Source organism: Pleurodeles waltl, chromosome 6 (genome assembly GCF_031143425.1).
Source record: "Pleurodeles waltl isolate 20211129_DDA chromosome 6, aPleWal1.hap1.20221129, whole genome shotgun sequence".
Classification (NCBI taxonomy): domain Eukaryota; kingdom Metazoa; phylum Chordata; class Amphibia; order Caudata; family Salamandridae; genus Pleurodeles; species Pleurodeles waltl.
Window position 1 is genome coordinate 464,268,902 of NC_090445.1, and position 18,134 is coordinate 464,287,035.

The 18,134-nt window shown below is 44.8% G+C and overlaps 1 protein-coding gene across 1 annotated transcript in view; it reads right to left on the reverse strand.

Moving 5' to 3' along the window:
- Nucleotides 1–17,689, reverse strand: part of LOC138299901 (C4b-binding protein alpha chain-like) — a 552,670-nt gene extending 534,981 nt beyond the window's left edge. Inside the window, exon 1 of the mRNA XM_069238606.1 lies at nt 17,304–17,689. Coding sequence (XP_069094707.1) covers nt 17,304–17,394 — 91 coding nt within the window. The 5' untranslated portion in view covers nt 17,395–17,689. The remainder of the gene's footprint in view (nt 1–17,303) is intronic.
- Between the last annotated feature and the right edge of the window lie 445 nt (nt 17,690–18,134).

The window sequence follows — 18,134 nt, forward strand, 5'->3', positions numbered from 1 at the left end:
TTCTCTGTCACCATGGTGACACTGGCACCTATATCCCTCAGGGCTTCTAATTTTGTTCCATTGATTAAGAGCTGCTGCCTGTATTTTTGCATATTAGGCGGCCAGGCAGACAGTGTGGCTATATCCAAACCACCCTCATAGGCTAGAGTAGCTTCAGTGTGAACCCTGATTTGCTCTGGGCACACTGTTGATCCCACCTGGAGACTGGCTATTCCAGTACTAACTGGAGTAGTGTTAATGGGATTTTTCTTGGGATAGGCCATGTCTCCAGTTTGGTGTCCATGCTGTTTTCAGTTGTGACACCAGACTTTCTTGGGATCAAAGTTGTTACCCTTGTACCCATTTGTGGACTGTGAAGAGGCTCAGGCACCCTCCTGAGCAGGTGTTTGGGGCCCTTGTGAAGGCTCTTTGTTTTTGTCCTTAGGTGTCTCACTACCCTTCCCCTGGGAAGGCTTTGTGGCCCCTTTCTTTTGGTCACCCCCTGTGGAAGTCTTGGTCACCCTTGTCTTGACCCAATGGTCTGCCTTCTTTCTCAATTCTTGGGGAGAAATTGGACCAATGTCTACCAGATGTTGATGCAACTTGTCAATGAAGCAGTTACTTAACAGGTGTTCCTTCATAAACAAATTATAAAGCCCATCATAGTCACACACTCCACTGCCAGTTATCCAACCATCTAGTGTTTTCACTGATTAAACAAAATAATCAACCCAGTTCTGGCTCAAGGTTTTGTGAGCCCCCTAAAACTAATCCTATACTCCTCAGTGGAGAATCCAAAGCCCTCAATCACGGTAGCTTTTATGTGGTCATAGGATTCTGCATCTTTACCAGAGAGTGTGAGGGGTCTAACCCTACACTTACCAGTGAACAGTTCATAAAGGAGAGCTCCCTAGTGAGATCTTTAACTTTTTTTTTGCATAAGCCCTTTCAAAAGCTGTGAACCACTTGGTGATATCATCACCTTCTTCATATTTTAAGGCAATCCCCTTGGGGATTTCTAGGATATCAGTATTTTCTCTGACCCTATTTATATTGCTGCCACCATTAATGGGTGTTAAGCCCATTTCCGCTCTCTCCATTTCTATAGCCAGGAGTTGTTGCTCAAAAGCTAATCTTTTGGCCATCCATGCTAAAAGGATGTCCTCTTCATTGAGGCTGCCCCCAATGTTCCCAGAGGAGCTGGACTCCCCTCTGGAAGATCCAGATCCAGTGAGTTCTATCCTTGGAGATCTTGGGATCCTTGTCTCCATAATTAGGTGAGGAGGGGGGAGGTCATCCTCCTCATCTCTAATAGCTTCCCTGTCTCAGTGGAGTTCTTCCTCCTCAGCAGGGTAGTCCCTAGTGTACTATGCCAAGTGCTCCTGGAGCTTGACCTTGGTAGAATTGGAACCTGTTCTAATCTTTTTCAGCCTACAGAGGAACCTTAACTCTGCCATCCCTAAATGGCGGTAAGGAGTGAGGTTGAGTTCCACCACTATTTGCTCTGAGCTGCTCATTATGTTATTAAAAGTTGGGATTACGTTTTAGAAACCAAAAACTACTTCTATGAACTAAATCCTAACTTTACAATAACTTTTAAATCTTAAAAGAGATGCTAAGGGGACTTAACCAAGGCCCTAGCAAGACTTTTAGAAATTTAGAAAAAATAGTCAAATTCAAAAATCAGTTTTCTAACGCCAATTTTGGAATTAAGTTGTGTGATCAGGTATTGGCTGATTAGTCCAGCAAATGAAAAGACGTAGGCCCCACGGCTCATCCACCAGTGTAGGAAGCTAGCTCTCTATATACTATATCAAAGTGAGATATAGTGGGCACAGAGTCCAGGGGTTCCCTAGAGGCTTAAAAGAGGCTAAAGTAGATAATACTAATGCTCTCTTTTGTGGTAGTGTGGTCGAGCAGTTAGGCTTATCAGAGGGTAGTGCAAAGCATTTGTTGTACACATACACAGACAAATAGAAGAAGCACACATGCAATGACTTAACTCCAGACCAATTGTTTTTGATATAGCAAAAATACATTTTCTTAATTTATTTTTAGAACCACGAGATTCAAGTTGTAGGTAAGTACTTCAATAGATTTGTATTTTACATAGGTATCAACATTACTTTGTTTGGAAAAGGTAAGCAATATAGTTTTTGAATTATTGGCAATAATCTGTTTTAAAAATGGGCACTGCAATTTTCAGAAACAGTTCCTCGGGAAAGAAATGTTGATCGTTTTACAGGTAAGTACAACACTTAAAGTTTCAATCTCTGGGTTTTAGGCTTGAGGGTACAGGCAGGAGTAGAGAGGGCTCCAAATGCACGTGCTTTTGTGCAGTGCTAGATTAACATTAAAATAAATACCTCTGCAAGCATGCGGCCAGCTGAAGGATAATGGCTGCGGACAGGAAACTGTACTTGATGAGTGCACACCACAGAAAACAGGAAGACACAAAGCGAAAGTGCAAGCAGGAGGCAGCAACAGGTGCTGACAAAAGAGAAGCATGAAAATGAGGGTCTCAGGAGCTCCCTACCAATGGTAAGTAATGGTAACTAAGGGGTGGGCTCTCAGTGCAGTTTTAGCTTATTTTTTTATTTACAAGAGATTTTGCAAGCACAGCTGAAGCAATGTACAGGCAAAACCTAAAAATTATGAAATGCTTACTGTGAATCTCTCTATTTGTGCCGGATTGATTCTACCAAAGAGTAGATTTGTGGTTTAACTGAAGCAGTAACGAAATACTCCCAAACCAGCTTTAGAGGGGGTTACACTGAAGAGAATTAAATGTTTTTTAAATTTGATGTTAACTTGTGTCTGTGCAGCGGCTAATATATATTGAAAATTAAGAATGCATTATGACACAGCTGTAGGATGGGGGCAGGGGTGTGCTTAAGTAGCCAAACACAGTGACAGGGAGAAAGAGAAATGATGAGAACATGATAAAATGTGAGCGCAACACAAGAATAAAGGGATGAAGAATGCAAAAAGGAAAAGAAAGATGGAAAGACAGAATGAAGCAGTGTGGAAAAATGGAACCAAAAAGGAATGCAAAGAAGGAAATAAAAAATGGAAAGGATGAACGAAAGGTGAGAAAAAAGAATGAGGGAAGGCAAGAATGACAGAAAGAAGGAACAATGAAAAGAAAGGTGGTGAGTAGAAAAGGATGGAGACACAAATGTAAAAATAAATGCAAGGAGGAAACGAAGTAGGGTAAGTAGTAAATAGAATAAAAATGCAAATAAGTGAAAAATACACACAAAACTAAGGAGAGAGAGAAGGAATGAAATTGAAATAAATTTAAGGTAGAAGAAATTAGGGAAGAAGAGCATAAAAAGAAGGGGATAAGGAAGGACAAGAGGATAAGAAGAAAGAAAAAAATAAATGAAAGAAGAAAGGAAAGAATGAAAGAGAAATGGTTTGAAAATGAAATAAGACAAATTAGGGGAGAAAGATAAAGAAAGATTGAATGAAAGGCAAATAATGAGAAAGAAAGAAGGAATGAAAGGAGAAAGAGGAAAAGAAGAAATAAAAGCAGCAGAAACTGAACAAAGAAAATTGGAAATAAAATGGAAAGGGTGGATGAAAGAAGGAAAGAGGAAAGAAAAAAGGAAAACAGATGAAAATAATCGTGTAGCCTTTTGGCTACATTATTTTAAAATCGTTGTGTAAAATGCATCACTGCAACATTTTTTAAACTTTCCGCAGGAGAACAATTCCGGAAAGTCTTTATAAAAAGGGTAGAGATTTCTCAATCATTCACTACCATAAAGCTCAAAGCGAAGTCTGCTTTATTAGAGTTGATTGCAAAGTGCTCCGTCCCTGGTGTAATCTCTCTGTGGGCTTTTAACCACACCCGTGTCAAACTCATCTGTTTGGTTGGTTCGTTGACTTGCCTCTTAAAATTAGCTTGATTTCACTAGTGGAAGGCATGCAAATGCCATGCCTCTGCCAGTCTTTAGCCTGCCACGAGCGCACCAGCCATTACTGAAAACATACGAGGCTCCATGTTTTCCATATTGTTTCTTCACTATTTTTCCTCTTTACTTCGTAGGCAGCGCGATCTCGCTGGGCAGATGTCAAGCGTTATGCATGACACCGACCCGGTTACATGGATAATTGCACTTTTTTGGTTACATGGATAATTGCACTTTTGCCAATAAATTTCGGTGTGAGTGGACTTCTGTTTTCTATAAACAGAAAATGTTTGAGGTTATTCACACGCAAATGCAATGAACATATCAGACAGAGGACCCAGCACGAAGAGTTGTATGTCATGACCAAAAATACAACTGCGCCCATATACCGCTACATAGAATCTACTACATTGAAATGAGCTCTTCTGAGATTACCACTCCTGAGGTTACCATTACTGTGATTACTTCCTATGAGATTACCAGTGCAAAGATTACCACTGCTGAGATTACCACCCTTTAAATTACCACTGTAGCGATTACCACTGCTGAGATTACCACTACTGCGATTACTATCTCCAAGATTACCACTGTAGGGATTACCACTGCTGAATTACCACGTTTGTGATTACTAACTCTGAGCGTACCACTGCTGTGATTACTACCCCTGAGATTACCCCTACAGGGATTACCACTTCAGAGATTACCTCTACTGTGATTACTACCTCTGAGATTACCACTGTAGGGATTACCACTGCTGAATTACCACTACTGTGATTACTACCTCTGAGAGTACCACTGCAGGGATTACCACTGCTGATATTACCACTGCTGTGATTACTACCACTGAGATTACCACTACCGATATTATCACTACTGTGATTACTACCTCTGAGTTTACCACTGCATGGATTACCACAGCTGTGATTACCATTACTATGATTACCACTACAGTGATTGCTGCCGCTGAGACTACCACTGCAGGGATTATCACTGCTGAGATTACCACTACTGTGATTACTAACTCTGAGATTACAACTGCTGATATTACCACTACTGTGATTTCTACCTCTGAGATTACCCCTGCAGGGGTTACCACTGCTGAGGTTACCACTACTGTGATTACCACCTTCCAGATTACCAGTGCGATTACCTCTGATGAGATTACCACTGTGAAATTATCACTGCAGGGATAACCACTGCTGAGATTACCACGACTGGGATTACTACCTCTGAGATTACCACTGCAGGGATTACCCCTGCTGAGATTACCACTGATGTGATTACTACCACTGAGATTATCACTATTGATATTACCACTACTGTGATTGCTACCTCTGAGATTACCACCCTTTAAATTACCACTGTAGCGATTACCACTGCTGAGATTACCACTACTGTGATTACTATCACCGAGATTACCACTGTAGGGATCACCACTGCTGAATTACCACGTTTGTGATTACTACCTCTGATCGTACCACTGCTGTGATTACTGCCCCTGAGATTACCCCTACATGGATTACCACTTCAGAGATTACCACTGATGTGATTACTACCACTGAGATTACCACTAGTGATATTATCACGACTGTGATTACTACCTCTGAGATTACCACTGCAGGGATTAGGATTAGCACTGCGGTGATTACCATTACTGGAATTACCACTACAGTGATTACTCCCGCTGAGAGTACCACTGCAGGGATTACCACTGCTGAGATTACCACTACTGCGATTACGATCTCCAAGATTACCACTGTAGGGATTACCACTGCTGAATTACCACGTTTGTGATTACTACCTCTGATCGTACCACTGCTGTGATTACTGCCCCTGAGATTACCCCTACATGGATTACCACTTCAGAGATTACCACTGATGTGATTACTACCACTGAGATTACCACTAGTGATATTATCACGACTGTGATTACTACCTCTGAGATTACCACTGCAGGGATTAGGATTAGCACTGCTGTGATTACCATTACTGGGATTACAACTACAGTGATTACTCCCGCTGAGACTACCACTGCAGGGATTACCACTACTGTGATTACTAACTCTGAGATTACCACTGCTGAGATTACCACGACTGGGATTACTACCTCTGAGATTACCACTGCAGGAATTACCACTGCTGAGATTACCACTGATGTGATTACTACCACTGAGATTATCACTACTGATATTACCACTACTGTGATTACTACCTCTGAGATTACCACTGCAGGATTACTACTGCTGAGGCTACCACTACAGTGATTACCAGTACTGTGATTACTACCGCTGAGAGTACCACTACAGGGATTACCACTGTTGAGATTACCACTTCTGAGACTACCACTACATTAAGTAAAATAGGTTCAAAAGTAAGTGTACTGACCTTATACTGACCTACATCTTAAAATGAAACCGTACTTTACCACTACTCACCACCCTATCTTTATGGCCGTACAGTGCACTCTCCTTAACCCTGTGGTTACATTGCGCCGGGGGTGTCAGTGGGCCCACCAGTACATATTCTGGAGAACCAGGACTCTTCCACTCTGTCCCATAGTGGTCATATTGGTCTTTACAATGCATGGCCTGTCCTGTCCATTAGTCCTGCCCAGGCCCAGGCACAGACATGGCTGTAGCATTCCCAAGTGGCAGGGACACCAAGCGCTTCATTTTCCTGCATCCATACTTATGTTAAACTATTCTGTGCCCAGGCAAAGACACACTTTTGTTTTCATCAAAAAATATTTTGGACCCTGTAACAAGTCCAGTATTTCAGGATTTTTATTAAGTATTTCCCTGTTCTTTGTCCATGTACATAGGCATGCTATCAGTTTTAGGTGGACCAGCCCCTTTGATATTTTAGTAGATGCTGCTTTATTCCATTCTTTTTGCCTTTTTATTTGGCCAAACACTAAAAATGTGTTCCTATGACATCAACCATGTCTTACATGGATATTTGCTCTTTTGCCAGTTACATGGATAATTGCACTTTTGTGGTTATATGGATAGCTGCACTTTTGCAAATAAATTTCACTGCATGCTGACTTCCGTTTCCTTATGTGTGTTTGCTTTGCGCTCATGGTGGCCGTAGGCTCGCTTATGTGAAACTGTTTCACTTTTCAGTTTATGTGGCAATAAAAGTCCGGTTAGGAGTTTACAATGCTAATAGCTTTAACTCGAGTAAACGCGAGACCCATTGCATTGCAAATGCTTGTTTTTCTTGCTGCTCCCTTGGGTTGACCAAAATTCCTCCTATGCCAAAATGAGAATTGCCCACATCAGCATTTGTAAAAATATTCATGTAATACAAAAATGAAAAGAACTGCAACAGAAAACAAATCACTCCTTGAAAAAATAGTCTTGAATATATGCAATTTGTGTCACAAAAGAATCAGTTTTTGAGGGCTAAAAAATTGACTCTTGTTGGCCAAGAACTTGCAACAAATCTCGATAAAAACAAATTGTAAGGCAACATTTCTCTACAAAAATCAAACATATGTGATTTACAAAAAAATGATTTCTGACTTACAAATCTAAAGCTAGCAGAAACACGCCCCAGATCTGAGTTGGGATAAATTATCAGATTTTCAACTCAATGTGGAAAACTATGGCATGTTTGGCTGAGCCGCCTCTCATCACCAGGGACATCAGTAGTATAGGGAAGGTGGATTTACTGATTGCATCCAGTGCTGTGTGCGCACCACACCAGATGCCTAGGAACAGCAGTCCCATATAGGGCTAGCATCTGCAGTACAAGTTCTTCAACGTAGAGCAGTGAATTCCAACCTTTTTATCGCCGCGGACCGGTAAATGTTTGATAATTTTTCCGTGGCCCGCTTGTTTTGATTTAATAATTTTAATTTAATTGTATTTAAACATGCCTTCAAGATTTGAAGACCTCGGGCGGCCCGGTGCCGATTGATCCGCGGACCGGCACAGGTCCGCGGCCCGGGGTTTGGGGAACACTGACGTAGAGAACAGACTCAAGCAGCGGGGGCTGGTGAGTGGTGAGCACCCTGAAGAAGGTGAGGCACTGACGTGCACACACACAGACAGCATGCAGGGAGTATAGTAAATCCTAGGCAAATATCAAACACCCCCACAGACCTATACATAACTGCACACTATGAAGGAATATTGGATCAGAATAATGTGGATTAAATATTGTTTGCGAAAAATATTATGTCTTACATATTGTTTACCAAAACACCACTCAATTGCAGATACTCGACTATGTATACCCAGTGGGACAATATTTTTGTAAACAATATTTAGGAAACAATATTTATGTCAGGAGATATTTTCGTTAACAATATTCTGACATACTACCATGACAAGAGCCACTAGGAAAGCTCCACGCATTAAGGTTCTTCCAGTGCTTGAAATGGAAAAAACAGAAGCGCAGGTACTCTATACCGAAGTACCTCCTTGTTTCTGATACGTGCTGGTTCTCGCCAATTTAAAGTATCACTTATCTGCTGAGAAGAGCAAGTATTCTCCCTCTAAAAATAAACAATCATTGGCAGAGCCAATAGGTCTCGCCTATACAAAAGAGCTATTGGTTTTGGCAATGTGTTTTGCTATGTTGTACACCAGTGTGGCTGTTGTCCAGCATGGCTAAAAGTTAGTGGCACGGAGTGTCATAGAGTGGATTTGTTGGAGTGTCATTGCTTGGAATAGGGGGAGTATAGTGATGTACAGTTGAGTAAAGGGGTAGAGTGCAGTGGTTCAGTGGCAGAGAGTGTTGTAAAGTGGAGTGGTATAGGGTTGAGTGGGTTGAAGTGGACTGAGGTAGTGGGGTGGATTTGATTGGAGTAGAGTGGGCTGGATTGGGGTAGAGTGGATTAGAGTGGGGTGGTTCTGATGGAAATGGGGTGGAGTGGGGTGGGGTGGATTGGAGTGGGTTGGATTGGACTGGATTAACTGGACTGGAGGGTGTGGAATGGACTAGAGTGGGGTGAATTGGAGAGGGGTGGATTGTACTGGACTAAAGTGAGGTGGACAAACTGGGATGGGGTGGGTGGCTTGTAGTGGGGTGGATTGGATTTTCTTGGGATGGATTGGGCTGGGGAAGATTGGAGTGGGGTGGATTGGAGTGGGGTAGGCTGGATGGATTGAAGTGCAGTGGACTAGATGGGGTGGACTGGATTGGGGAGGACTGGGATGGACTAGACTGGATTGGGGTAGAGGGGGTGGATTGGAGTAGAGTGGGGTGAGCTAGAGCGGGTGGACTGGATTGGAATGAGTGGGGTGAGGTGGATTGGTTTGGGGTGGGGTGGCGTGGGATGAATTGGATTAGAGTGAGGTGGATCAGATTGGGGCGTGGTGGATTGAATTCATTGGGGTGATAAGGGTGTGGTGGATTAGGGTGGGGTGAATTGGACTGAGTGTGGTGAATTGGATTGAGTGTGGTGGACTGGATTAGGGTGGACTGGATTGGGATGGGGTGGATTGGATGGGGTGGGGTGTACTGGATTGGAGTGGGCTGGATTGGAGTAGAGATGGTTGGGTGCATTGGTCTGGAGTTGGATTGGAGTGGGTTGGACTGGAGTGGGGTGAATTGTAGGGGTTGATTAATTGGAGAGTGGTGGATTAATTGAAGAGTGGTGGACTGGAGTGGAGTAGATTAGGGTGGTTTGGAGTGGATTGGATTGGTGTGGGATGGACTGTGTGAGATGGGTGGGAGGGGGGTGAATTGGGATGGAGTGGGGCGGGTTGGATTGAGGTGGGTTGTTTGTGATAGGAATGGGGAAGGTTAGAGTGGGGAAGGTTGAAGTGGGGCAGGTTGTTTTTGATTAAAGTGGGGCAGGTTGGAGTGGGACAGATTGTTTTGGATTGGAGTGTGGCAGACTACAGTGGGGCAGATTGTTTTGGATTGGAGTGAGGCAGATTGCATTAGGGTGGATTGGAGTGGGGTGGATTGGGTGGCAGTGGAGTGATTTTGTGTGAAGTGAACTGGATTGTAGTGGTGTGGATTGTTGTGGATTGGAATGGGGTGAACTTGGATGGATAGGGGAGTATTGGATTGGAGTGGGGCAAACTGGAGTGGGGAGTATTGTTTTGGACTGGAGTGGGTTGTTTGGGATTGGAGTGGGACAGGTTTGAGTGGGGCATATTGTTTTGGATTAAAGTGGGGCAAATTGGAGTGGGGCAGATTGAAATGAATTGCAGTGGGGCAGATTGTAGTGGGCGGTTTGGAGTGGGACAGATTGTTTTGGATCGGAGTGGAGCTGACTAGGGTGGGGCACAGAGTTTTGGATAAGAGTGGGCAGATTGCATTAGGGTGGACTGGACTGGATTGGGGTGGATTGGATTGTGTTAGTGTGGGGTGGATTGGATTGGATGGGATGTAGTGGGGTGGGTTGGAGTGGGGTAGGCTGTATGGATTGGATTGGAGTGTGGTGAACTGAACTGGGGTGGGATGGGGTGGACTGGATTGCGGTAGTACAGGGTGGTTTGGAATAGAGTGGGGTGGATTGGAGTAGTTTGGGTGGATTTGAGTAGAGTGGGGTGGAACGGAGTAGGGTAGAGTGAACTGAAGTGGGGTAGAGTGGACTGGAGGGGTTGGATTGGATTGTAGTGGGGTGGATTGGATTGGGGTCAGGTGAGGTGGATTGGATTGGAGTAGGGTGTATTCTTTTAATTGGAGTGGGCCAATTAGAGTGGGGCGGATTGGAGTGAGACTGATTGTTTTAGATTGGAATGGGGCTGACTGGAGTGGGCCGAATTGGAGGGGGCAGATTGTTTTGGATTAGAGTGGGGCAGATTTGAGTGAGGCGGAATGGAGTGGGGCAGATTGTCTGTGCTGGAGTGGGACAGATTGTTTTGGATTAAAGTGGGGCAGATTGGAGTGAGGTAGATTTGAGTGAGGCAGATTGAACTGGAGTGGGGCAGATTGGAATGGGGCAGACTTTTGAGTTGGAGCGCAGCAGATTGCAGTGAGACATATTGTTTTGGATTGGGCAGATTGGAGTGAGATGGGTTCTTTTGGATTGGAGTGGGGCAGATGGTTTTGGATTGGAGTGGGGTAGATGGGTGTGGGGCATTTTGTTCTGGGATAGAGTGGGCAGATTGTTTTGGATTGGAGCAGATTGTTTTGGAGTGGGGAAGATTGTTTTCGATTGGAGTGGGACGAACTGGAGTAGGGCAGATTAGACTGGGGTGGGCTGACGTGAATTGGATTGAGGTAGATTGTAGTGGGGCAGATTGTTGTGTACTGCAGGATTATGTGTTAAAGCATAATTTCAGAAATTACACATAATAAAGAAACAATGTTTGTTAGACCTGACAGCCTTAGGGTGGTCACCCCTAACTTTTTGCCTGCCTCCCTCCACTTTTTGGACACTGTTTTTGCTGGTTTTTAGACTCTGCGCACTTTACCACTGCTAACCAGTGCTAAAGTGCATATGCTCTCTCCCTTTAAACAAGGTAACCTTGGATCACACCAAATTGGACTATTTGATTTACTGATAAGTCCCTAGTAGAGTGCACTATATGTGCCATGGGCCTGTAGATTAAATGCTACTAGTGGGCCTGCAGCACTGGTTGTGCCACCCACTTTAGTATCCCCTTTACCTTGTCTCAGGCCTGCCATCGCAAGGACTGGGTTTGCAGTTTCACTGTCACTTCGACTTGGCATTTAAAAGTACTTGCCAAGCCTAAAACTCCCCTTTTTTTTACATATAAGTCACCCCTAAGGTGTGCCCTAGGTAACCCCTAGAGCAGGGTGCTGTGTGGGTAAAAGGCAGGACATATACCTGTGTAGTTTACATGTCCTGGAAGTGTAAAACTCCTAAATTTGTTTTTACACTACTGTGAGGCCTGCTCCCTTCATAGGCTAGCATTGGAGCTGCCCTCATACATTGTTGAAGTGGTAGCTGCTGATCTGAAAGGAGTAGGAAGGTCATATTTAGTATGGCCTGAATGGTAATACAAAATCCTGCTGACTGGTGAAGTTGGATTTAATATTACTATTTTAGAAATGCCACTTTTAGAGAGTGAGCATTTCTCTGCACTTAAATCTTTCTGTTCCTTACAATCCACGTCTGGCTGGGTTTAGTTGACAGCTCCTTGTGCATTCACTCAGACACACCCCAAACACATGGTACCCAGCCTCACTTGCATACATCTGCATTTTGAATGGGTCTTCCTGGGCTGGGAGGGTGGAGGGCCTGCTCTCACACAAAGGACTGCCACACCCCCTACTGGGACCCTGGCAGACAGGATTGAACTGAAAGGGGACCTGGTGCACTTCTAAGTCACTCTTTGAAGTCTCCCCCACTTGAAAGGCACATTTGGGTATAAAGCAGGGCCTATGCCCTACCACCTCAGACACTTCCTGGAGAAGAAACCTGAACCAGAACCTGCACCCTGACCAGAAGAACTGCCTGGCTGCCTAAAGGACTCACCTGACTGCTTTCTACAGAGGACTGCTGCCTTGCTGTTGCCCTGCTGTCTTGCTGTTCTCTTGCTTTGCTGCAGAAGTGCTCTCCAAGGGCTTGGATAGAGCTTGCCTCCTGTTCCCTGAAGTCTCAGGACCAAAAAGACTTCTGTCGTGCAACTGGACTCCTTGAGCGGCAAAAAATTTGATGCACAGCTTGTTCCGCGGTGAAAAATTCACTGCACGCCGAACGGGGACGACGACGCTCGATTTCTCAAGGAAAAGATCAACGTGGTGCCTGTGGTGCAACCGGAACTGGCCCACCAGATCGACGCACAGCTGACCTGGGACGACGACGCCCGACTCCCAGAGGGGAAATCGACGCTGCGCCTGCTGTGAGGGAGAAATTTCCCTGCATCGCCCACCGGAACGACGCAGAGCTTGCCAACAAGCCCATGATTCCACGCACAGACCCCGGGGTGTCTGAAAACCCTGCAACCCGAAGAGGAGGCCCGTCCATGCGCCGGAAATTGACGCAACGTCTTTCCCGTGTGGAAAATAACAACGCAAGTCCGTGTGTGAAGGGGCGAAACCGACGCACACAACATTTTTCACGCATCTCCTCCTCTGCGGCCCCTTGTCGAGATTTTCCACTCAAAACAGGTACTTTGTGCTTCAAAGAGACTTTGGGGGTCATTCTGACCCTGGCGGTAAAATCCGCCAGGGCCAACGACCGCGGGAGCACGCCAACAGGCTGGCGGTGCTCCCTTGGGCATTCTGACCGCGGCGGTACAGCCGCGGTCAGAAACGGAAAACCGGCGGTGTACCGCCGGTTTTCCGCTGCCCTGGGGAATCGTCCATGGCGGCGCAGCTTGCTGCGCCGCCATGGGGATTCCGACCCCCATACCGCCATCCTGTTCCTGGTGGTTTTGGCCACCAGGAACAGGATGGCGGTATGGGGTGTTGTGGGGCCCCTGGGGGCCCCTGCAGTGCCCATGCCAATGGCATGGGCACTGCAGGGGCCCCCGTAACAGGGCCCCACCATTATTTTCAGTGTCTGCCATGCAGACACTAAAAATCGCGACGGGTGCAACTGCACCCGTCGCACCCCTTCCACTCCGCCGGCTCCATTCGGAGCCGGCATCCTCATGGCAGGGTGTTTCCCGCTGAAGTATTCAGTACTCTAAAAATAAAATGACTCACAAAATTCTAGGCATGGAATATTCAGACTATTAATTCCAAAACACGAACTGAAGCTCATTCCATCAATTCTATTGTAGAGTGAGATGGATGGGACCAGCAATGATCCACAAAGGAATACCACCGATCTGTTCCAAATCATGATGATGGTTGATGTCTAACGTGACACGTTATTTTACATGCCTTGCTGCCTACCGGCCTTATCTCAACAGTACTCGGGAGGGGGGTTTACTTTCATTCAATGTCATTTTTTTAGCTAACTGTAAATTGGATGCTGGGAATTGAAGTGTTATATACATAATGGACTACACGTCCCAGCATTCAAGCTGCTCTTGTCAGTAAGCGATCACACGAAGACGACAACCATGCAAGGCACACACAAACTGCACAGGTGCCACTGTCCAAAGGGTATGTGTGCATAAGCATGAATCGTAAACGTTCCAAAGAGAAGTATCTTGTTTGCTTTGAAAAATAACTTTGCAAATGTTAACCTTAGAGAAATTTAATGAAAACTTTAAATATCCAAGTGTGTCTGAGAGCCCTTTTCTGTGATAAAACTACCTGTATACCAATGCGGTACATTAAGTATGTGCTACTTTATGAGGCGCTAAGAGCCACAAAAGTGTGGTCTCAGAAGTTACAGAAAACAACGGTTATTTCATCCAGAGATGATTTTAAAGACAATTTTGAAATACCTGTCCCAGTTACTAATAGCCATTTGTATTGTGTGCATATATACGTCGGCAGCTGTGACAGAATGCTGCGTGACTCCGAGTGGCCCGACTTTGGGAGCCTTTTAAATGAAAGATAATGGCAAAGGCAGGACTTTACTTCCCTTAGCCTCCCTCCGATTCCCATTGTCCCCACTGCCCCTTTCGCCCCCGCACACTCTCATAGACTCCCACCGTCAGTAAATATGTGTTCATAGGTCGGTCTCTGCTTTGAGATACTCAGCAGGGAGTGACATATGAGCCCCAACCCATCGGATCACCAATGCGAGAAGGGGACTAAGGAGGGGCGCCAAATTTAGATTTGTCGGGGGCGCTGTCTGATAAGTCTGCACGTCACGTTTGGGAAACATGAATAAGTAACTGTTTAAACAAACAACTGAAACTGTTATCTCTGGGATTGCCAGCTTCAGGATCCTTCCCTGGCGCTCTTGTTTCGTTAATTTGTTCTTTAGTCTGAAGCTCTGTCTGTTAAGTGAAGATGGCACAGTGATATTAACATACAAACGGAGTCCTCTGCAGCTTTTGAGGTTTCGTTTTTTGGACCACCGAGAGCAACAGCAGGCATGTGTTAATGTGTGTGTGTGTGTGCATGCGATTTAGCTCTCAGAAGAGAGCTAAGCGGAAACGATCGGACTGCAGAACTAGTACGGACTCCACGGTGTGGGGGAGAGGAGAGCTAGGAGTTTTTTAATGTATTTTTTGGGAGGGGCGGGGTCACGGTAGCGGTACAGAATCTTTCAGCGACCATGGGTCTGGGCTACGTCTCCCCGGAGGGGTGCATTTTGGCATAACTACAACCAGGCCCATTTCTAGCAGGGGTCCGGGTGAGCCAGGCCCACCCTAACATGATCTTTGGCCCACCCAGTCATGCCAGTAAAGGCCACGGAGAAGGCACTTGTTAAGAGAGATACTTTTTAAACATGAGCTTAAAGTCATTACTGACCCTGTTCTCACACTGGTGACAATGCCATTAGTGATTCAACAGGCAAGACAGTTGTCACATGACCCCAGGCACTCAAAACTTGGCTGTTTTGAAATGGACTGTCCTCTATGCTTAGCGTAGGTTTGACCCGTTAGCGCTGGGAAGCCTTAGGTTAGCCATGCGCTTTACAAATTCTATAACATAACACAACACATTCATTTATTTTAGGCATTGGAGATTTGTCAAGGAATACAGAATGTTTAGCCAAAGTCGAAGCTTGACCCTAGCTTTTTTGAAGTTGGAAGCTCTCGCTGTAACACTAAATTCTGGTAGAGTGTGGCAGGCAGAAGATACATGAAAACTTGGCTCGTTATGGACTCAAGTTTTCAACAGGACCTCAAGCTGAACCAGAGCTAGGCTTCAGGCTCAAGCCTGGACCGAGGTTTCAGTGGGTCCCCATCTCTAGTTGGGAGAGTAGTGACAGAGGTTTAACTGCTAATGATGCAGCAGGTATAGCAACACCAGGGCCCAGGCCTGTGAACGGCCTTCTGCACCACAATTATGGTCTGTTTGGGGGTTCTGAGCGTGTTTATCTAATTTAGTTTGTGTAAGATGCATGCAGTAATATTCTGTAGGTTGGGAATGCATTAATCAGCCCATCTTCCTGATGTGAAACGTCAAGGTTTAGGTGTTGTAAAAGGCACCCCCTTAAGCTTGAACTACTACTATAATCTGCAGTGAATCCAGGTGCTTGTGTTGAAACCTGGTGTGCTGAAAATTATAAAGGTTAGGGCTGTGGAGTGTACACATCAGCCCATACTCTCATATAATGCTCTAGATGCACTGTATGCCTCTTTGGAAGAAGATATGATGTAAATCTTGGGCTTGTAGGCTACCTCCAGAATTGACAAAAATTGGGCACACATTGGCCCACCCAAATGTACCCTTGGCCCATCCAGATGCAAATTCCTGGAACCGGGCCCGACTATAACTACTATTGGATATGGTGTTTGAGATAAGACAGTGGTGCCCAGAGTCTACTGAATGCGAATTTCACCCACTTACTGACAATCTGCTCTGCTACTAGGTTAAAAAGTCTAAATGGCTCCATGTAGTTTGGTACCACATGTCCTGTCTGTTGATTTACCAATACAGTTCAGCTGGTCCAATTCTAAAGTTTAACAGCTGTGCTGAGAAGAATGCCTTGGTTCTTGAATTAATGGTAAGTCTTCTATTTTGCATTTGTTTAGTCGTGCTTCCTGTCCAGTGGCAGGGTCAATAAAATGTGTTGGCACCTTCCATCCCAAACTCGGAAGGATGAAAGGGTGAATGGTGGGGTTTGATTAGGGTCAAAAATAGACAGGGGCACCTCAGAGAAAGTAGACCACATTAGCAGATAGCGTCTTTTCGAAAAACACCGCTTTAGCGTTTTATCTGGTATGTAAACATGGAAGGGGGTCCTCTAAAAAAAGCATTAACTGAAGGATCATTTGCAATAATCTTTGTCTGTGTAATTAAGGATGTGGTTTAAAACGTGAACTAAATTCCTGTGCCTGACTGGTATATGTGAGTTTTGTTATTGCAGACAGACGTTGTTCTCGAGTTAACTAAATTAACAGAAAAGCAAGAAAACGTATCAATTAGGGAAGCCATAATCTAAGAGGATGCAGTAACTGTCGCTCCTTTTAACCTTTCTAATGCAATACTAAAGTGCAAACGGGGTAAAATAGGTCCCGAATAAGCCTCAGAATATCCACTCACCGCACACAATAACTTGGCGCGTATGACTGCAGTTAACATCATGGCAATCATGGCAGTATGGGGGACTGAACTGAATCGGTGGCCTTTACATGATGAACCTAGTCATGCAGTAAGCACATTAACACACCGGGCCGTCGAACTAGCTGCAAAGATTCTCTCAAGCGCATGTTGACGCTTAACATTTGTTTTAACTTCACGGAGTATAAAAAAAAGCAAGGTTGCCAGTACTCTTCTTGGTACACGGAAAATCGTCTACATCACTATTATTCCCACCAGTCATGATGATTTGTTCGCTAACATTAGCAATACTTTTGTACATTTCGACCAGCTCGACAGTGATATTTAAGTTATAAAACCTGTACAAAGATTTTAAAAAGGAATCTGCTATTTGTATGGTTGCGGGTTACATACCAGAAACGTTAGCAGTGAAGGCAGCCAGCCAGATAGAGCAGAGGGTGGCAGTGGAACGCCACCTGAAGTCTTTAGTGCGAGATGCCGCCATTGGCACCCTTTGACCCAGCTCTGATCCCTCCCGCGACCACAGATGAAGTGTCCGGCCGAGGAGGCTCTTGCACCTTCTGTAGTTCCAAAGACAGGAATCTCTCTCTCTCCAGAGTAGGAGGGGCAGTGTACGCCTCCACTCCGCTGCACCGTCAGCTCCAAGGGATTAGTAAAAAGGAAAAAAAAAAACACAAATATTTAGCAAGCAGTAAGGGCAGCAGGACAAGGCCGTCACTGTGTCAACACCACCAACAAACTTTAAGTTCCTTCTTCCTTGACAGTCCGTGGCTCAGTTCAACTGTTAAAAAAAAAAGAAAAACTGGGGAAGGATCCCGTTACAATTTTATGACAGAAAACGAAAGCACGCAAGCAAGTAAATGATCTGGCAAAGAGCAAGAAATTTTACTTGCTTGCTTTCGTTTTCTGTTAAATTGGCTACTGCCCCAGCTTTCTTGGAACAATTTAAAACACAACTCCCATTTCCCAAAAGCAGCAAATTTCAAAAGAACATTACATTTGCTCTAACTGGAATGGCATAATTACAATTTTTTTTTTGTTTTAGGTCTATTTCAGCTCATTGTAACGCCACAGACAACGACACACAAAGGGCCTGTGGTCAGCCTCCTTCAGTTACTGGCGTGTTTGGACAAGCAGGGGAGTACCTTCAGGGGGCGTTTGGAGTGTTAACCCCCAACCCAATAATTAAACTTCTGATAAAAACTTGGATAGAGGTGCTTTTAG